Source organism: Odocoileus virginianus, chromosome 5, assembly GCF_023699985.2.
Source record: "Odocoileus virginianus isolate 20LAN1187 ecotype Illinois chromosome 5, Ovbor_1.2, whole genome shotgun sequence".
Taxonomy (NCBI): domain Eukaryota; kingdom Metazoa; phylum Chordata; class Mammalia; order Artiodactyla; family Cervidae; genus Odocoileus; species Odocoileus virginianus.
This window is the reverse complement of record NC_069678.1, coordinates 81700936-81722821: the sequence shown is the minus strand read 5'-3', so window position 1 is coordinate 81722821 and position 21886 is coordinate 81700936. Positions and strand designations below refer to the sequence as shown.

The 21886-nt window shown below is 42.8% G+C and overlaps 1 protein-coding gene across 2 annotated transcripts in view; it reads right to left on the bottom strand.

Annotated features, from left to right (window-relative positions):
• Nucleotides 1-231: 231 nt before the first annotated feature.
• The window catches only part of EIF2B3 (eukaryotic translation initiation factor 2B subunit gamma), a 109031-nt gene continuing 87376 nt past the window's right edge, over nt 232-21886 (bottom strand). For both annotated transcript variants that reach the window (XM_070468249.1, XM_070468250.1), the window contains 4 exons: nt 20701-20778; nt 20020-20168; nt 7877-7980; nt 232-396 (listed from right to left, as the gene is read on the bottom strand). In XM_070468249.1, the coding sequence (XP_070324350.1) occupies nt 344-396; nt 7877-7980; nt 20020-20168; nt 20701-20778 (384 nt within the window). In that variant the 3' untranslated portion in view covers nt 232-343. The remainder of the gene's footprint in view (nt 397-7876; nt 7981-20019; nt 20169-20700; nt 20779-21886) is intronic.

Below are 21886 nucleotides of genomic sequence, written 5' to 3'. Positions count from 1 at the left end.
CAAGTCCTTTCAGGTGGGAGATGTTTTAAGGAATAGGCTGGGCCAGCCGGTTGGAAAGTAGCCCTCCTGGGACCTTCACCACTGGACAGCTGCTGCCCCTGCCTGATAACCTTGGTGGACAAGAGCCAGGCCATGTGTCCTATCTTGTCCCACACGCTGGCTCTTGACAGTTTTTCCAACAGGCACATACACTGCATCCTTGGAGCCCGACTACTCCATAAGTCTCTACAATGCCTTTGGGAGCCCTTCTTTTATTGGGAAATAAATACAGAGTCAAACAGGTGGGCCAGCCAACATCTGTAGTTCTGGAGGCCAAAAGGAAGGAGTCTGACTTGCTCAGAACTCAGATCTCCATGAGCTGGTCATTCCCCACGATCACCTCGTTCACTCGTTTGGCTATAAAAGAAAAAGAAAAGGTTGTTTGAGAACTGGAAGCAAATGATTTCATTTCAAATCCAATTACTTCTAATTCTGTGTTCATAAACATTTATTCCTCTCCAATGTGGCTCTGCTCTTTAGAAGCTCTTGGGAATAACAATTCACCAAAAGACTTTGGGAGAGATAGCATCTTCCCACCCAGGAGGTGGGGACTGACTCTATACACCTGGCTTTCAGGAGACTTCCCATCAGAGGGGAACTGGAACTGAGCCTTAAAGGATGAATAGAGTTTTTTCAGGCAGTGTATCAAGGGGAAGGCATTCCAGGCTGTTAAAACAGCATGAGCAAAGACATAAAGATATAAGAAAGAGGAATGTGAAAAACTGGTGTAGGATAAGGCACAGGGGGAAAGAGTGAGAGGAAAAGAGACTAAATAGTTAAATGGAGATACTCAAAGGAGAAAGGGAGATGTCTTCCATGTCATACGTAAATAATATCACACATTTGATAGGGTTATTGTGAGAATTCAATGAGTTAAAGCATACTGAGTGTTTGATAAATAGTGGTTATTATTTTTGTAAAGTTTAAACCCATAAAGCCCTCTATGACCTGACCCTTGTCTACCTCTCCAGTTTTAGCTTCCATCTTTCTCCATTTGTACTTGGAAGCCATACTGTTTTGTAGCTCTAGACCTTAGTATATGCTATTTCCTCTGTCTCAAATGCTTTTCCTCTCCTCCCTACTCACCCTAAATACCCTAATCAAACACCTCCACTATGTAGTGCCTTTCCTTCTGAACCATTCATTTCTTGGTTTGTGAAAACACTCTACCTTGGATGTATCTCTATTTCTCTGTAAGGATCTTAAGTGCAGGGGCAATAGATTTATGATCATATCTAGCACAGCTGCTGGCACATGAAAGATTTCAGAGGTTTGTAGTTATATGACAAGGATAGGGTGTGACTGTGTAAGTGGAGAGCTAAAGTTGCAAGGAAGTGAAGATTGGTAAAGTAGAGAAGGTCAGGGAATGGTGAAGCTTGAGGGGCTGGATGGTTCACTGATGAATACGTTTAAGTCATCCAAGATGTTTGGAAAAAGAGAGGGAGGAAGGGGGAAGACTGTGAACCCTTGATATATTTAGGAGACTTCTCTGGGAGCTGACCAATTATGCGGTAAAAGGTAAGAAGAGGGTTAACTTTCAAGGAGTAGGAGCTATAGAAAGGAGGCAGTGAACCAATGGTCTGGAAGGGGCAGGGGAAACCAGCGGCATGCCTTCTTCCCTGGAGGCACGGGGCAGATGTAGGAGAGAAGGGAGTGTTCAGACAGAAAAGGCTGACCACCTGGCTGACAATGAATTCTTTCTGGGTGAGCTTAACCTCTAAAGGTCCAACATCTTTATTGCCACACTTGGGACTTGAAGTGTGACCCTGATAGGTAAGGCAGAAACTCAGCTTTCCTGCAGCTCTACTTCATTCTCAGAAGGGTTTGGTGAAGCAAAATGAAAATTGTTGATAATGGGACCAAGTTTGATAATATGAGATGTTTTAGTCTGTTCATACTGCCCATAGCCTGGAGCCTACTTCTGCTCTGCCAGTAGAAAGGGGGTATCTGACTGAAGCTCTGGAGACTTTGAGATTTCAGACATGTCTTCTGTTCTACCCACCTTTCTAGCTTTGTTTCTTGCTACATCTCCTTTACATACTGTATTCTAGATTTTCCAAATGATTTGCAGTTCCCAACACAAGAGACTGTTTTTTGCTTGCCTGGTTCCCCTTAGTTTGAGAGGTTCTTCCCTTTTGTATATTTGGTATATAGCCAGCAATTTTAAAATTTAGCCTAAATTCCTTCCTTTGAGATGGTATGCCTGATTCTTGTGCCAAAAACTGCATGATTTCTCTTTTCTGTCCTTAATGAACCCTGACATGATACCCGTGAAACTTTATTGTACTTAGTTCTTTGCTTATCTGTGTCTCTATAATAGACTGAGCAGCTGGACAGTAAAAGGCAAGTCTTACTCATCTTTACACCCCTCGTCTCCCAAAGCTTAGAATATAGGAGGTGGTAATTGTTGAAGAAAGTACGTGTGTTCTCGCTGGTTATGTAAGGGTACAGAAGAAGGAAAAGGAGCATGTATGGAGGAGAAGCCCTCCAATCCCCTTGTCAAAGAGAACACAACTGACACACTGATGCATCACAGCAAAGGTGCTAGGGATCGAGAGCATCTTTGGCCCATCTCTCTAATGTTCTCCAGAGGGAAGAGAAACCTAGCTCTAGGCCTCTCACAAAGTTTTTGTTATAGCATTGTATTTGGCAGAGGCAATCTCATGTGAGAAGAAAAGGTGTCAATGCAGAATAGGAGAGCTCTGAGCCACAGAGCTTTGAATTCTAACTGGACTTTGATCACATTATTCCACGTCTTTGGGCTTTGGTTTCCTCATAAAGTTGTGGGGATTCAGTAAGATAACTGATGTAAAGAGCCTTGGTAAGAATTAAACGGAAGTTACAGAATGCACCTGGGTTTGGCTTGTGTGGTCCTGCCCTAGGAAGCCAACTGCTTCCTTCAGTGAGAAGAATGGGTGGGAGGCCCAGACAGTGCTCAGGCTTCTACATTCCCAAGGGCTGGGGCTGGTCTTAGAGTGTGACTGTCAGTCAGGCTAGACCTTGAAGTAAGACTGATCAGAAAAGAACAATGGACATGCATCTTGGGCTAGCTTCCCAGGAACCTCCAAAAGTTCCTCTTGGCCCTTAACCCCTCTGTGGCATGAGTTAGCCATATCATCTCATATCTAGATTCTGACATCTGCTTTCCCTTCATCCAGTCTCCTCCTAGTTTCCAGGCCACTGGAATGTTCTGAAGACAATCCCAGTTTTATTAACACTCTTCTTGGTCCTTAGTGCTTCAGACCAGAGGGGTGAATGAGGTGTCAGGCTGAGGAAAACAACATCTTATTCTGCTCTGCTAGGCTCCAAATAAATACCTGTACCTTCTCTGGCTTGCTCACTGGGATTCAGGGGAGAAATATCGTATCTGGCATTTTGGGGGAAGGTGTATTTTTATGGAGACTTTCAGTAAGGTGGAGGAAACCTGAAAGGGAAAAACAAGCAGTGCTAGATCTGCTTGGCCAGGGTTGGAAGCAGGCTCCCATAAACATATTTGGAAAAGTTCTGGGCTGGAATCAGGTCAGCAAAGATCCTAAAGAGAAGAGCACAAGGGAGGAAAGTAAGCTGGGGAAAAACCAATGAGACAGAGGGGAATGACAAGTCATATACGAGAAGCTGCACTGTTGGGAGGCTGGGGAGGATTCCTGCTAGCCAGGACTTGACCTATGTACCCATCAGGTCTACTTTCACGGCCAAAGGACTGATCACTGTGGTCCCAGGGAAGAGATCCAAGTTCTCTCTCTGACAGTAATAAGAGACTCAGATGAAATGTCCAATTAGTCTCCCAGGTTTTGACTTTGTTGGCTGTAGCTTTTCAGTTGGCTTGAGTAGGAGGTCAAACTTGGCTGCCAGGACTTTTGCCAGAGATAATCTCATTAACTGAGCATGCTGGGTGGGGTGAGAAAGGCCGGAATTGCTAGAAAATGCCTTGTTCTCCCAGTAATGCTAGAAAAGGGCAGTGGGGCCTACACTTGGTTATGGGAGTCCTGTTTTTGGTGTAGAGTCCCATTTTTGCTATGGATGTGGTGACTCTATGGCATGCAAATGACTGGGATTTGGAGAGGGGACAGTATTACTTCTGAGGATGAATGTTTTTTCCTGAAATCCCTCCATGGGAGAAAGACTGACTGGGGATTTTGCTATCTCCTTACCTCTTTGCTAGTGAGGACCTAAGTTGATGTTTGTCTAGGTCATCCATAGTAACAGGTCTAGATTGCTACACTGATGGCTGGGAATTTGCTTTCTTAATATAGCTCAGCCTCAAAGAAAAGTGATAGTGGGAACAGGCTGACTGGTCAGGAATACCTGTGGCAGGAGGGCACTGACTACTGTGCTGGATGCAGTGATCCCTCTAGCATAGAGGACAGAGCAAGAAATGTTGGGGATCTCCAGTTTAAAGACTTCCCTGGCCCCCTCTCCTTCAGGACCCTTAACGAGAGGGTACACAGTGTTAGTCAGAACCAGAAAGCCCAGGAGACACTGCAGCCTGTGACATCTTAGAGGTGTGGCAAGCCCAGCCCTATGCTCCTTGATGGGAGATGACATGCCTCAAACCCTCACTGTCTGGCATTCATTATTCATTCATGCATTCTGCACACAAAACTAAGAGGGGTCCTTGCAAAGGAAAAGAAAGGAGCACTATGACTTTATTGGAAGTGGGAAGAGGAAAGAGGAGAAACTGTGAGGTTCCAGGTTCCAGCATGTAAGAAAGCAGGCAGGGGTTGGGGGATGGGGGGCACTATGATCCTGTAGGGCAGTGGCAAACGGAGTTCACACATTCAAATATGCCTGTAAAAACAACAGAAAGAAGCATCTCCTGGCTCTAGGAGGGACTAAAACAAGAGAACACTGGGGTATTTCTACTTTTTTGCTGAGCAGGAGCTAATTTACAAAGCAAAGAGGCAAGAAGGAGGTAGAAGAAACCCAAATAGAAGAGAACAAAAAGGAGAGAAATGTAATGAGGAGTCAGGGAGCGGATGGGATTATCCTGTCCTGCTTTTGAAGGATCCCTTCCAAGGTCTTCCACAAAGTCAGAGAATAGGCTGAGGTTCTGAATTCTATTTTAAAGAAACAACCAATAGGCCTTAGATATCAAAAACCAAATTTCTCTTCAAGCCAAGGGTAGGTATGGGTGAACTGGTACGTTGAGTAGGAGAAAGAGCTAAGACCTGAGGTTCCTGAGGAGAGAAAGAGCCAGGATATGGAGTCCAAATATATTTTTCCTACCCGTTGGAGAAAGATGGACTAAAGGGAGAAAAAGAGTATCACTGGTTAAATTTTGCTAGGCAAGCCAGGAGTGGCTTCTTCCTCTGGTCTTTTTGGAGGCTGTCAATAGTTCAGGCTGAAGACCCAGTTGTGTCATGTACTAGCTGTGTACTTTTGGTAAATTTCAACTTTCAAAATCTCAGTTTCCATTTTACCAAATGGGTCAATAAAGAATCCCTACCTCAGAGGACCTCATGAGAACCCAATAAGACAGTGCACGAGAGAACACTTCAAAGCTGTACACAATAGCCATAAGCCAGTGGCCACCCCCTGGAAGGCAGTGCCGTCCTTCCCCCCTGTGCTGGGGTGCAAGCTGGTGTCCCAGCCCTCTCACCTAGGCTCATACCTTCAGCTTGCACGGGATCATGGCAGAAGGTACCAACAGCTGGGGAGCCACTGATGACCAACACTCCAGCTCAAAGGCTCTCTGGTGAGACACCAGGTGGAGTCTATCTCCCACAGACTGAACCAAAACTGCCAGCCTTCCCTGCAGCAAGGGCATGGATAGATAACCTAGGTTTGACCTGTTAGGGCAGCCACCAGAAACCATGAGCTGGAATGTAGGAACCAGAGAGATTCCACTTTGGGGCTGCTGGGCGGCTGGAGCAGCAGAGCAAGCATGTAATATCCAGCGTTCAGTGAGGATGGCAGCAGTGTCCTCACCAGGATGGTCTGGAGGGTAAATCTTGGCTGTGACCCATTTTCTAAGCTTGATTCTGCAGCCATCGTGGAGCTGTGAGCTACCTATCTTTTCAATGAATTCTTTATCAGTTTAAATCACCCAGAGTTAGATTATATTGCTTACAACAAAGAACTTTATTGGTAAACTAGTATCACCCAAAAAAGGCCTTTTAGAAATGACAATTCTCACATGTAGAGGAAGAAAATATTTGAAATGTGAGAAGAAAGGCAGTGAGAAGAAGAGTTATGTCTAGTCTCAAGTGAAGAAATAAGGCTGAAGGCTGATTTCAGGCCAAGGCAGCATCTCCTCAGTTCATTTATCAGTGCTGTATTTGGTTCTTTCATCAGCATAAGTTTAGAAAAAAAGTCAGAAGAGATCTCATGATAATTGCAACTGTCTCACAAATGTCTTTTTTGGAACCCTAACTCTCTACCCTGAAATGCCCCCAAATTCCCTTTACCAAAGGATCCAAAATTCATTTGCTTATCTCTACACTTCCCACATCTACTATAAACTAGGACCTGTTCTGAGAGCTAGGGACACATATTGAAATAAGTCAGTTCTTGGTCTGAGGTTCTTAGTCTAGTAGGGAAGATAGATTCATAGCTAATTGCCATTTGTGTATGTACTTTAATTAAGGTATTGACAAAGGTGTGGAGGAGGAAGGAATGCTTAGTTTGACTGTGAGGAGTCATGGAAAGAGCCAGGAAAGTTCTATAGAGAAAACACTTGGGCAGAACCATTAAAAATTTCAGCCAGAGAGAGGGCAAGCATGAAAGCATGGAGGGGCACAAAAGCATGGCGCACATGTGGGGCTCTGAGCCCTGTGGTGTGCTCCGCAAGTCGTGTGTAATCCTCACAACGTTTAAGTGTACTTAGTTCTCACGACGATCCTCCAAAATAACTTTTTATTGTCTCAGTTTTTCTAGTTTCAAACATCTGAGGCCTAGAAATTAAAAACTTAACCTAGTGCCCATCCAGTGATTTGCACAGCTGAGATCTGAACCCAGGTCTGTTTTGAGTCTAAAGCTCACAGGAGAGGTATATGACTTTTTAAAAAAAAGGGAAGGAGAAAAAAATGGAAGAAGGCCTTTACTTACTGGGAGAAGGAAAAAGTGGCTTCCACCAACTCAGAACTGGTGGATTTAGTTCTTTCAGCAACTCTCCTACCCCACCCTAGTTTAGGTTTAAGGAATAATCTGAAAAGGAATGTGCCATCTTTATTGATCTTGAGCTTTGGCTACTTTTTGGTTAAAAATCCTCAGCCAAATTATGGACCATTCCAATTTACCTAGCCCAGCAGGAAAACCCTGATGTTTGTATGTCTTTTAAGCATTACACAGACTTTCTACAGCTACTGAGCACAACGAGCTAACACTAAAGCATCTCTAAGCAACTGAGGATGGCACTGAGAGAATGGCTTTCAAGAAGCTACTAACCTTCTTCCAGGACAAGAACCCATGGGACTCCTCTCCCTTAACTACCAGGTCAGATGAAGGACTGCAGGAGGCTGCCAGAGATAGTTCCAGAGCCTCTGTTGATCATTGGCCCTTTTCTCTTATGCCTGACAGCCACTGTAAAGTATTGGGGCCTATCTGGGTGATTAGATATTTCTGGTATGTTTTAAATTTTTTGGTAGTAAGGCTGCATAAATATATATGAAGACTTATCTAACAAGATAAATTTCCAAAGATGGAACTGTGAGGTCAGAATTTAAAAATTTGACAGTGATGTCAATTGCCCTCCTCAGAGGGCTTTTATCAATTTATGTTCTCACCTGTGGGGTATGCATATACTTGTTCCCCAGTTCTCATCAGCACAGAGCATTATCTGTGTTAGTGTGATATGAAAACAATGGCATCTGTGATTGTAATTTGGGTTCTGGTTTACCTTTGGCTTCAATCCTCTGGCCACTTCCAATTAGGCAGTTCTTGATGTCTGCTCCCTTCTCGATTACAGCGTTGTTGCAGATGACGCTGCTCTGGATGTTGCTTCTGTAACACAGTAGCCGAATTAGGGAGTGTCCATGTCTCTCATCACCATCCTCATCCTTATGGGTTGGAGGTTCTGGCTCCTCCATATGCTAGGAATAGCTGGCCAGTCTAGTTCATGGCTACATGCTTATGCTAGAAGACAGAATGCCTCAAGAGAGGATTGGGCTTTAGAGAAGTCCAGAGTCTGTATGTGCTCATAATGATATTCACCCAAAGCCTGAAAACAGCAAACAGTATGACTTCAGTTCTTTAGGCACCCCAGACCTGGAGGTCTAAATTCCACCCAATTGGTCTTCCTTTAGTCTGGGGGTGGAAGCTGGCCCTGACCCCTGGGCTGATCCATTGCTTCTGCCTCTCATCTGGGAATATAAAAAAATTTCAGTGGAGGCTCAGATCCAATGAATCTTCCTAGGAGATAAGCTATAGAAATAATGGGTGCCCCACAGCTCTTACCACAGACCCTGGTTAATCAAAACCATAATTATTTAGAAAAATAGGATATTTTTAAAGCCAACTCCATGCTATGTAAGAGACTACTCTAAACCCTAAAGCCACACTCTCAAGAGTAGCACCACTGGCTCTTAGCATTTGAATGTGTTTAAAAAGCACATCCTCTTGGCTTCTGAGGATGGGTGGGTGAGGAAAAGTCCTTTTGAAAATCTTCACTAGCATTTATTACATACCTACTTCAGGCCAGGCACTGTGCTAAGCAGTCTACATACATTACAGAAGTGACTTACCTAGATGATTCTAGGAGTACCATTTTTACCTCTGATAAAATAACCAATTTTGCAGATGAGAGGACAGATTAAGAGAAGTTAAACCATTTACCTAAAACCACATAACTGCCAAGTAGCAATTTCAAAACTAAGTCTGCCTGACTCCAGAATCCATACATGCATGACCAAACAAAGAAATTAAGGGCAGAAGACTAGAGGAAGCCTGGGACTGCCGAGTTGTTTTTCTGAGCCAAGATGGCTCTATGGAATGAGATCTATCCTAATAAGGGAATATTCAGTCCCTAAAGAGTCAGAAGTGGGCAGCTGGAGGGGAGAAGGAGGTAAGTAGGAAGGGTCTGAGTGTCCATTTAAACAAAATAAAACATCAACTAAGGAAAAATCCTTAAGCAATCCAAGAGGCATGTGGGATGGAAAAGAGGCCATTCCAAGGACTGAAACTATCATCCACAAGCCATAAAAAAGATTCTTGCCAAGTGCCAAAATTTTAGTAAAATGCAAAAAAGGAATTCCAGCATTTTATGGCATTTCAGAGCCTTCTTTATTCTTCTAGAAGGTTAAAGTTTGTCAGAAAGTGGCAAAGGTCAAAGCCATAGCACTCTGGTGTGGGCTAGAGATGGGTAGAGAAAATATTAGGTTTTTTTTTTTTTCTTTTGGCTGCATGGTGAGGCATGTTGGATCTTAGCTCTCAACCAGGGATCAAACCCATGTCCCCTGCAACAGAAGCATGGAATCTCAACCACTGGTCCACTAGGGAAGTCCCAGTACTAGTTTTTTTGGCTCAAACTCAGGATATACTCAGTGGGTGGGCATTAAGGGACCTTCCAGAACTCTTCAATTTGCCCTCCCTGAGAGAAAGCAGTTCAATCAGCAGTTAGGGTAATTCCAGATCCTGGGTGAAAATTCACCCTAAACGAGTAGTAAGGAAGTATACAGAAAGCTTCAGACACAGAAGCTTCTGAGATATAGTAGTAGGTTTACAACTGGCTGCTAGTTTGTCACTGAAAAGTCTCACTTCTTTTTTCAAAATGGGAGGAAGGAGATGCTTCTTGTTCAGTAGCTTAAGAGTATATAGTATGCTCTGGAGTTAGGCAAGAGGTAAACACAGTCAGTGAACGAGAAAGAGCCAACGAACTCAAGCAGCCATAATCAGAGAGTACTAAATGACTATTTTGGAATCTGGAACACAAGTGGGAACCATCTCTGGAAGGAAGAGTCTGGAATGACTGAGGTCAGATTTCTACAGCAATGGAGAGCGTGGGTTCTTATGTTTTACAGTCTGACTGAGATCTTCAGGAACCGCCCATTTTGCTTTGTTGCTCATTTCATCTAGTTTGTGTGTAACTCCCTCTGAGACAAATAAACCACCACTGGTGAGTCTGCAGATGTGATCGGGAAAAAGTGGAAGCTCTTGGTCAGTGGATCTGTGGAAGGCTTTGAGATGGACACCTGCAAAAAGGCTTTAGTGAGTGTGAAACTATTTTCTACCACTTGTTTCCTCATTTGTTTCCCATGATCACTGTTGCAGTCACAAGTCACCTTCATTAGTAAGGCTGAGGTACTCTGGAAATATTTTAAGCCAATTTAGCTTTCCCCCTGTTGAGAAAGAACTCCAAGGTTAAGCATTTTACTGGAAGTATGTGTGTTTGCTCAGGCTGGAGGGGAAGGACAGACACTACCATGTCTAACAAGCCCCCTCCACATTGTCAGTCCACAGTAAAGACTGCCTTGTGCTTAAAGTAGGAGGGGAGATGACTTCCTATACAGCTCATGAAAAGACCTGGCTCCAGTACCAGAACTACAGCTTTTACATCCTACTTTAAGCTCTCAGCTGGGTACTAAGGACTCTGCTGTGCTGATGCCTGGCTGTGTTCTCTAGGAATCTGCTTGGAGATGGCTAAGATTAATGGACTTTTGATCTTCACTTCTCCTTGTGTGTGTGCACAGTTTATAAGTCATGTCTGACTCTTGTGACCCCATGGACTGTAGCCTTCCAGACTCCTCTGTCCATGTAATTTTCCAGGCAAGAATACTGGAGTGGGTTGCCATTTCCTATTCCAGGGGATCTTCCCAATTCAGGGATTAAACCTGCATTTCTTGCATCTCCTGCATTGGCAGGTAGATTCTTTACCACTGGTGCCAGCTGGGAAGCCCTCACTTCTTGATGCTGTCAAATTTTAAGCAAAGCTGCAAGCCTTGGGAAATTACCCTGAAAACTCTAAAGCTCCAGTGGACAGAAGGCCATGAGGAAAACACAGAGGCCTATAGTAAGATCACTGCTTGGCCAGGCACACCATGCCATAACATGGCACATGACATGAGGAAGAAGCTCTCACCTGGGAATCAGGGATGCCTCCAAATTCTCATTCCTCTTCTGGTTTTAGTTAGGACTTTTTTCAGTTTATTTCAAGAAAGAAGGGAACTTACATAAATGTAATGTCTAATACAGCTCAGTCACTACACAAAGCACTTTATATTATATAAATTAATCCTTTTAGCAAACCTGCAGGAATGGTGGTATTTATTCTAATTTTTACACAAAAAACTGGGGCTCACAGAGATTAAGCCATGTGCCCAAGCCTACACAGTGGGAAGTGACCCTCCACTGTGCCACGGGCTTTTGCCTCAGCTGCTGACTGGCAGTGTTTGGCAAAGAGCCATGAAACTTTTCAGTAACTCTGAGGACAGGCAGGTTCTTCTCTGGGGATTAGCTGGCAGGCTTGCTAAATTTATTCATAACCTTGGGGGAGAAGAGTGTGGAACTGGAAATACACATAGCTTTTTAGGCATATGACTAAAGGTCCATTTTAGGCCCATCCACTGCTTCAGTCCAAAGATTATGGTTGGGTTGCCCATATCTCTCCAGATGCCACAGGCTCCTTGCCTTGGCCCAAGGGGCTCTGGTCCAGGTGTCTTCTTCTTTTAGAAGAATCATGTATTATTTTTCATGAAATATTTCAGGCATAGGTAAGTCCCAGGTGGTGCTAGTGGTAAAGAACCTGCCTGCCAACACAGGAGATGTAAGAGATGCAGGTTCGATCCCTGGGTCAGGAAGATCCCCTGGAGGAGGGCATGGCAACCCACTCCAGTGTTCTTGCCTGGAGAATCCCATGGACAGAGGAGCCTGGCAGGCTACAGTCCACAGAGTCACAAAGAGTCAGACATGACTGAAGCAACTTAGCACTCAGTACAGCAGAGAAAAACACAGAGAATATAAAGAACCCACCAAAAAATAATACAAAAATACAGCAATTTTCTTTGCTTACATGTCCCCCCTTCTCCTCCCAGAGTTAACTACTGTTTGACTCTGGTATTTATTGTTCTTAAGCATTTTTACTTCATATAATAGTAAATGATATATTGTATTCTTTTGCAAATTTTAAAAATTTTATATAAATGCTATCATTCTCTATGTCTGTGTATCCTAGTGCAGCTTCCTTATTTCCCCTTCAACATCATATCTGTGACATTTACCCAGGTTAATTCATGTAGTGAGATATAATACTTGTAGAAATATCTCACTTTCTTCCTGTCTCTAGTCACTGTTGCTCTTGGGTCCTGTAGATTAATATGTACTGTCTTGGGGACTTCCCTGGTGGTCCGGTGGTTAAGAATCTGCCTGCCAATACAGGGGACATGGGTTTGATTCCTGGTCCAGGAAGATCCCACATGCTGAGAGGCAACTAAGCCTGTGCGCCACAACTACTGAGCCTACGCACCTAGATCCTGTGCTCCACAACAAGAGAATTCAACACAGTGAGAAGCCCACACACTGCAATGAAGAGCAGCCCCCACTCTCTACTACTAGAGAAAGTCCACGCCCAGTGTTGAAGACTGAGTGCAGCCAAAATATAAATAAGTAAAATGTACTGTCTCCAGTGAGTAGGCTGGACATTTCTTCCTTTTAGTTCTATGTCTCCCTTCATTACACAAAGGTTTAGCGGTAAAAATGTTTCCCTCCTAAGAAATTGAATTATATTCCCTAAGCAGAGGCAAAGAAAAAGAAAAAGAAGGGCTTGGGAGGGAATCAAAGTAAAGAGGTAACAATTAAAAAACATATATATTATCTTTTTGGCCACACCACATGACTTGCAGGATCTTTGTTCCCCAACCAGGGATTGAATCTGGGCCCACAACAGTGAAAGCATCGAGTCCTAACCATTGGACTGCCAAGGAATTCCTAAGATGTAACAATCTTAAAAGAAATAAGCTGGAGTATTCTCAGAAGATGGGTTTAGTGCAAATGGTTCAAATAGAGAATGAATCAAAAGTCCTAAGGAGCCCTTTAAGTCCAGGGGATCTTGTCAAAGTTTTGTAATTTGCTTTTTTTTTTTTTTAAATAAAAGTGTTATTGACGAAACATGGACAGAATTCTTTTAATGAGTATGATCTTTCTGCAACTCTCACTGCTACAGACTTACACTCAACCTATCCATTTATCAGTATTTCGTTTCATTATCTACTTGGCTTTATTATGTCTTCAAGCAGAGTTTTCTAGAGGGTTCACAGGCACCACATCTCCTAAGCCTTGGAGTATTTTTGATGATTTTATACTTTAACCCTAACTTCACTATCTATAGGATTCTTAAATCACAACTGTTTTCCTTTCAAATTTTCTAAATGTTGTTTTACTGTCTTCAGGCCTTAAATATCAGAAAACTATGAGGCCAGCCTGGTTTTCTCCTTTCTCTGTGCCCTGAGATTTTGTAACAGTGGTGTTCACCGTTTCTCCTTTGGACTGCCCATGTCATTGTTCCTTACGCTGGTCTAATCTTGGTGCTCTTTTTGGATTTGACCTAAATTTCATTGTGTCTGGCAGATATTCTCTAGACTGTGTATGGGTACATGGCAGTTATCTAGTTTTATTACAGATGATGCTGCCTTCTCTGGTTTTGTTTTCATCTTGGTGAGTTTCAAGGAGTAATGTACTTACTCCAAGACTTTTCTAGAAGTAAACAGGGCTCTCTTAACAGAAATCAGTCAATTACAGTGGGAGGGCTTAAATCAGGGATCTCTATTTTTCATTTAGTAAATACTTACAAGGTATCTAGTACATGAAAAGTACAGTACTGTGAATTAAGGGATACAAAGACATATGAGAAGTATTTCTGTAGAAATTATAGTCTAGTTGAGGAAAAAAGAAAGATGCATTAAATATCAAACAAGCATAAGTGATGGTTACACCAGGAACATAGAGGTGGGGGAGATAATTTCTGGCTAGGAAAATTCAAGAAAACTGCACGAAGCAGTTGGAATACATATTGGACCTTGAAATACGGCTAGGATTTCTACAGGTAAAGATCTCTAGAAAGAGGCAATTCAGGCAAAGTCAATGCCAGGACTAAGGAGAGTGGAAAGGTAAGGGGCTCAGTGGGCAGGAAAGTGGGTTAAGTGTCAGTACAAGGACACTCAGGGTAACAATGAGAGACAGTAATATCTTGTTTGGTTTAGAGGGCTGCACTTGCTGCCTATAGAAAGCATGGAAAATCCAGGTAAAATCCTGGTTCCCCAGCCTGATTGCATGTGAAGGTGTTACCCTAGACTGGTGTTTGGGTCATTCACCTTGGACTAGGAGGAAATGCAGGTGTTAATCAAGACCAGAAGATCAAAGACACAGAGCATAGGATTGACAATTAAGTTTTCACTATACTTTGGATTGCTGAGCATCAGTTGTCATATAAATTGGAAGTGGCAGAAAATGAGAAAGACAGGCCGAAGCCTTCTCTGTATAGTCTTGCCTACACCTTTCCCAAGGTGGTCCTATTAGCATCCTTCAAGCCCCGAGGACTTCAGGCAGGTGTTCAAGCCACTGTCCAAACCACTGCTGGCAGAGACAAGCAGACCAAGAATATGAGAAACTCCCTTCTAAACAAATTCATGCTCTTAGTCCAGATGTAATAGCATCAGGGTAATCAAGTCTCACATGAATACAATTTAATCACCTTCCCTAAATTTACTGTAAGTAATTAAAACTAAATGACCTGAAAATAATGGAAAAAAAGATCATATGGGATGCAAGATGTCTGATCATATCATCAAGAGCTAATCTGTAGGGTTGGGTAGTCTCTAATGGCCTTCCAAGTCATTAGCCCCAGGTGGGCTACGTAGAGCTTCACTTAAACTTTTTTTTTTTTTACTGTAGCTGGAAAAACAGCAGCAGCCACCATCTACACCTTTACTGTTTCCCCAGCTAGATGCCTTATGAGGCTATCCGAGATTATACCTCTGCCCAATATGACTCTGGGATATTATGCTAGGTCTTTCTATGAATTTCTCTCATATAAATAAACTGGAGTCCCTTGGAAGCCTTAGTTTCCTTACCAAGTTTATTTACATCAATTTAGGACACTAACCGTGGGCTTTAAACAGCTGCTCCTTTGTCTGCCCACCCACAGGGAAAGAGGGAGAGGTTACCAATTAAAGCAAACAAGAAAGTTATAGCACTCTCTTCCTTGGAAAGTCTAGGTAAGATGAGACAGAGAATAGAAGTTATAAAGCCTCATGAGCTACTCTAAAACTAAGTGATCAAATGGACAAATACAAGTGTAGTTCTGGTTTTCAAGAGAATGGTGACATCTTCAGTCTTATGCAAGAATCTGGAATAGGACATGGAGTAGCACAGGTACAATACGAAAAAGAATCTGGATTGCCACCACCATTTATTCCTTGTAAAAATGCAGAAATTGAGCTGGATGATTTCTAAGACCCCATTTCATTCTAACATTCCAGGACCCAGTGCTGGAGCTAGATCATGAAAAACATGAGAAACCTTGAAGTTGAAACTTTATTCTAAAACTGAATCAAGAAGCAATAGATAACTTGAACAGACCAATCACTAGAAATGAAATAGAACTTGTAATAAAAAAAACTCCCAACAGACAAAAGTCCAGGACCAGATGGTTTCACTGCAGAATTTTACCAAATGTACAAAGAGGTACTTACACTGATCTTTCTCAAATTCTTCCAAAGGATTGAAACTTTATTCTAAAGATAATGGAATGGATTCTTTAAAAGTTTTTGAATAGAACAGGGATATGATCAGATATTCTTTCAGACAACAACACAGGGAACATGCTACCTCTGTGAAGTGAGATAAAGTAATGATGAAGAAGATGATGGTGATAGCAGCTAACATTCTTTGTGACAAGCGCTGTTTTCACTGCTTTATGTCTACTAACTCATTTAGCATTCCTAATAAACCTCTGAGGCAACTGGGTTTTTATCCTATTTTATTGTGAGAAAGTTTGGCTCAAAGAGGTAAAACCAATCCCCTAAGAGACTAATAAGTGAAAGACCCAGAATTCAATCTGGCAGTCTGACCCCAAAGTTCATGCTTTAATCCATAAAAACAATGCTGGAAGGGTGGATTTGGCAGAAAAAGAAAAATGGAGACAGGAAAGTAAGTCAGAGAACACATGATTCAGGAAGAGGTCTCTGGGTCTGACCTCTTTTCCTAACCTCTACTCACAGACTGGGGGCTTCCCTAGTAGCTCAGTGGTAAAGAACCTGCCTGATATTACATGAGATGTGGGTTCGGTACTTGGGTTGGGAAAATCCCTTGGAGAAGGAAATGGCAACCCACTCCAGTATTCTTGCCTGGAGAATTCCACGGACAGAGGAGTCTGGTGGTCTATATAGCCCATGGGATTGCAAAAGAGTCATACACAACTTAGGGACCAAACAACAACAATCACTACTTAATTTTTCAGTTTTAAGCATTGTCAATAGACTTTGCATAATGGAAGATGAAGGTTTAGCTCTCTTTTCTTCCTGCCACTGCTTCCTTTCTCCCTTCCTACTTTTCATCCTTTCAATGTAGTTATAGCATAATTTTGGTTGATGATCAGTGTTTATTTATTTATTTTTTAAAAATTATTTTAACAATTTTATTTATTTTTGGCTGTGCTGGGTCTTCATTGTCGCTTGGGCTTTTCTCTAGTTGCGGTGCACAGGCTTCTCATTGCCATGGCTTCTCTTGTCGCAGAGCACAGGCTCTAGGCGTGCAGGCTTCAGTAGTTGTGGCTCCCAGGCTCTAGAGCATAGACTCAATAGTTGTGGCCCATGGGATTAGTTGTTTTGTGGCTTGTGGTATCTTCCTGGATCAGGGATCAAACCTGTGTCACCTGTGTTGGTGGGCAGATTTCTTTACCACTGAGCCACTCAGGGCAAACTGAGCCACCATAGCAAACTTTGATGCCTTTTCCTTTCTTGTACAACTTTTTTAAAAAACAGAGTTAATATCTGTTTTGTTTTAATTCAAACCTAACTTTTAGCCAATTGTCTAAATTTTTCAAGATGTTTATATGTATTTATCAGTTTCATCTTCCTGAATAAGTGTTTCCTGGATTCCACTCTGGACTGATTGTTCCCTTTATGCTTCATGCATAGCAGTCATCCTTGGATGTGCCTTCACTATCTTCCCACGGATTCTTTTCAATATTTATTTATTTTTGGCTGTGTTGGGTCTTAGTTGCCCCGAGGCATATGGGATCTCAGTTTCCCAACCAAGGACAGAATCCGTGTCCCCTGCATTGGAAGGTGGATTCTTAACCACTGAACCACCAGGGAAGTCCCCATATCCCACAGTTCTTTTTGCCTTTTTCTGAGTGGGATTCTCTTGTTTCTCATCAGTCTCCTTTCGGTTTACTTTTCATTTTGGTGGGCCATACCTTTTTATATCTGAAAATTTCTTTATTCTACTGTCACACTTGACTAACACTCAGCTTGAGTACAGAATTCTAGGTTGAAATTAATTTTCCTTCAGATTTTTTAAGGCACTGTTCTATTATCTTCGAGTTTTCATTGTTGCTACTAGTAATAAGTCTAAAACCATTCTGGTTGCTGATTAGTAGTTTATGACCTATTATTTCTCTTTGTTAAGTTGGTAGCATGCTTCGTATCCGATGTTCTAAAGTTTTACAATGATGTGGGCTTATTTTTACCATTGGGCAGGCCCCTTAGTAGGCTCTTTCCTTCTGTAGATTCATATTTTTCAGTTTTAGGACATTTTCTTATATTATTTCTTAAATAATTTCCTCCTCCGATTTATCAACTCTCTTTTTATGGAACTCCTATTCAGATATTAGACCTCCTGGACTTTCTCTCTTACTTTCTACCATTTCTTTTATATGCTCCATCTTTTAATCTTTTTCTTCTACTCTTTAGGAAATTTCAAATTTATCTTCCAATTTTTTTTACTGAGGTCTTCCCTCTTTGTTGCCATATTTTAAATTTCTTAAGAGTTTCTTTTTTGTTCTTTGAAATGATAGGTTGTCTGAAAGCATCTTTCTCTCTCTGAGGAGTCTCTGTCTCTTTTTAAGTTGCTTTTTCTCTCTGTTTGATTTGGTCTCTATCTTTCATGATAGAGGCTTTCTTTAGATCTCTGGTAATCTTTGATTATCTGTTCATATTTAGGAAAGGATTTTAAAACAGCACATGAATGGAATTTGTCATCCATAATTTTAACTATAGGGTGATTTGACTGGGCTGTTAGAAAACTCTTATACAAATAAATTCAGGTTCTTCTTGGGCTGGTCAGATTCTCCAGAAAAGATTCTTCCAAACTCCCAAAAGAAGACTTAGGCCTCTTCACCAGAGTTCTGGTAATCGGCAAGATGTAGGCTTGGGGGAGGACATATTATAGTACTTTCCCTTTTCACCTTGTCTCTATTGTCTTCCATCAGCCACTCTTTTTTTTCTTAATTAATTAATTTTAATTGGAGGCTAATTACTTTATAAAATTGTCATCAGCCACTTTTTCTAAAGAGCAAAGGCTTAACCTTTAGCTCTATCCCTATATGGTACCTCTCCCCAAAATGTTTCGTTTAATCCCAAAGACAGTTGTGAGAGGTAGTTCAGCTTTTACTGGACTTTATAATCTTTCTGTTGGAGAAGGGCATGGCAACCCATTCCAGTATTCCTGCCTGGAGAATCTCATGGACAGAGGAGCCTGGTGGGCTACAGTTCATAGCGTCGTAAAGAGTTGGGACATGACTGAAGCGACTTAGCACACGCACACAGTCTTCCCCTATCCTTCCCTCCTATCAGTTCCTGGACATAGAAATCAACAGATGTCAGAGCTAGAATCAATCTCAGGCTGACCTAGCCTACTGGTTTTTTTTTGGCCAAGCTGAGGGGCTTGCAGGATCTTAGTTCCCTGACCAAAGACTGAACCCTGACCCTGGCAGTGAAAATGCAGAATCCTAACCACTGGACTGTCAGGGAATTCTCTCACCTAGTGGTTTTAGCTGCAACTCCGCGGCAGTCCAGTGGTTAAGATTCTGCCTTCCAATGCAGGGAGTGAAGGTTTGATCTCTGGTCGGGAAACTAAGATCCCACATGTCATGGAGGTGTGGTCAAGATTCGGGGCTTCCCTGGTAGCTCAGATGGTAAAGAATCTGCCTGCAATGCAGGAGACCAGAGTTCGATCCCTCAGTCGGGAAGATCCCCTGGAGAAGGAAATAGCAACCCACTCCAGTATTCTTGCCTGGAAAATTCCACGGACAGAGAAGCCTAGCAGGCTACAACCCATAGGGTTGCAAAGAGTAGTTTTTAAAATTTGTTTTATAGATCAGTTTTCACATTCCATAGGAAGGATAAGTGCCCCTTCCCCAATGTATTCCAAACAACAGTGCCTTTACCAGTTTTAAATGAGTTTCTGCTTAAGATTTATCTTAAGAAAATGTTTCCTTTCTAAAAAGTCTGGAAACCATTGGTAATACCCTTCCTCTCTTCCACCACTAACTCTGCATTTTATACAAGGAAAAAACCTGAGGTCCATAGAGAGGAAGAATTTTATTAAGCATCATTTAAGTCTTACTCCAAGTTCAGGTTGTTCATAAACCAAGATTTTAGGGCATTCCAAAGCATCTTAAAATGGGAAAAGATTCTCTATAACTAGTAACAGAGCTTTCCTTTGAAAATGGAACGTGTCTTATATGTCCATTCCTTGCAGGCCTCCGCTTTCTGTGGGACACTGAGATGGGGCCAGGTGACTCTTAGACATTGGTGTAGTATCATTCCAGCCCTGCTATGGGCTCACTACTGTGGTCATCCCATCAAGCAGGATATCAAAACAAGAGAAGGCAGCTTATCTCAGGACTCCAATTGTCATGAGAAGACTGCTAGAAATGCTTTCTGAGACTATGTTATTATGGCATCAAAACCAAGGCCTAGGAACTATTTCTTCCTTTCCCCTTTCTTCCCCTCCCAAAGCTGATCACCTTCCTAGGCTAGGGTGGCCTCCAAAGCCTCCCAGAGACACCAGGGGCCTTGTCTCAAGTGGGTACAAGGGGAGACATACCCTTCCTCCACGGTAACTGAGTTCATGAGAAGGCAATTGGTGACAGTGACTCTCTCTCTTATGAAACAGGAAGAACCAATGACCGAGTGCTTAATGGATGACTTCTCTCCAACCTGTGTATCTGGCCCAATGAGGCTGTCAGCTCCAACCTGTAAAAGGCAAATAAAAATATAAAATATAATACCTTGTCCCCTCATCTCAACCAACTGCAAACCAACCCTCCAGATTCCTTGAGCTGCGGTCTAGTGAGATCTTTTCCTAGAGACACTTCAGCAAGAGGGATCGTCACCAGTACTTCTCAAGGCCACAAGGTTCCATAATATCTCTGAGACCAACTCAGACTTACACACTCATGCACTTGTGTATACTGAGGTGCTCTCCTGAAAGCAGTGCTCAAGTCAGGGTAGGAAGAGGGACACAGATGGAAAGATCCCGTGTCTGAGTCCAAAGGCTATAACGAACCTTCCTTATAGGGTTTGTGTGGCTGGGCTCAGCACCTGTCCAGGCAGTCTGCTTGAGAGCCTGGACTAGAAGGTAAGATTTTATAACCAGAACCCAGTTTGGGACTTCCCTGAGGCCAATGATGTCCAGGGCTTGACACCCCAAAACCAGCTTTTCAAGGACAAGCCTCAGTGTACCCAGACAATGTCCCATACCTGCCCTGCCCAAGCCAGCGCTTACCATGTGTTTGCTGACAATCTGGGCTGATGAGTGAACCAGTGATTCTTCTGGACAGATAACAGGTAGCAATTTGGACACCTTGAGGAAAGAGGTTTGGTCACTAAAGTAAGGCCAGAAAACACCTGAAAGTATGTTAACTAGAACCCCGTGTTCAGTTAAGAGATGTGGGGAATTTTTAGCCACTGCCTCCTGTCTGGATAAGGCAGGCTGATGTATTTCCCCTAAGACAAGGATCATTTATGCAACACTTTCTATACAGTCTCATCCTCAGTTCCCTAGCTGAGAGCCTCCTCCCTGAAGTACTGCTATGTCCCTCAACCGGGAGGCTATGAGACAAGCCTTTGAGATAACCAGGCAGCATTTGGGAGAGGACGTCTAAGGAGAGCAAGGGGAACCCTGAGGCCTGATCACAGTCATCCTAGGTTCTTGTTCACCTCTGGACCACAGTGACAACGCAGGAGGTGAGGATGGAGTAATGTTAGCCAACTCCACAATCAGGACACACCCTAAGGAGGCATCCATGTTCTTTACCAACCAAAATAAAATGTCGAAGGGGAGATTCACACTATTCTGTTTCCAGTATGAGAAAACTGAAAACGGTATGGGTGTGGAGTGTTTTAGTTCTGGACCCATTAAGGCAGAGTTAGTATATCTGTGATTCTCCAGTGTGGACAGAATGCTGGTCAGAGCACTGTGTGTGGTAGACACTCTAACTGAGGGAGGCCTGGCCAGACTGGCTATACAGGTGATGTGAAGGCTAATCCCTCTGTCCCTATCCCTGGGATCTCTGTTATACTTCAGCCAATGCCATTCAGGACTGTCTGACGCACAGCCCCTGCTGACACACCAGAGCATACTTCTCTGGCCTCAGGCTATCCATGATCTTGCTTTCAGACCAGCCAGACAGACTCTAATCATAGAACTGAATAAGGAGAACTAAAAGTCAAATTAAGGAAGCCTTCTATATACCTCTAATGCTACATAGGGGCAACTTTACCCAGGACTGCCCTGGGTAAACATGGGACTAGTTGGGACTTCTCATAAGCCCTGTAGCTTGGATTCCCTTGACTATAACCAATCCAGTTTGAGGCTAGCTTGAGGTCTCGGTCTGAGACTGTTTACTACCACATGATGTGGGTCCTAAAGATTCTTGAGTCAGGTTTCCTTCAGGGATTCAATTCCAATT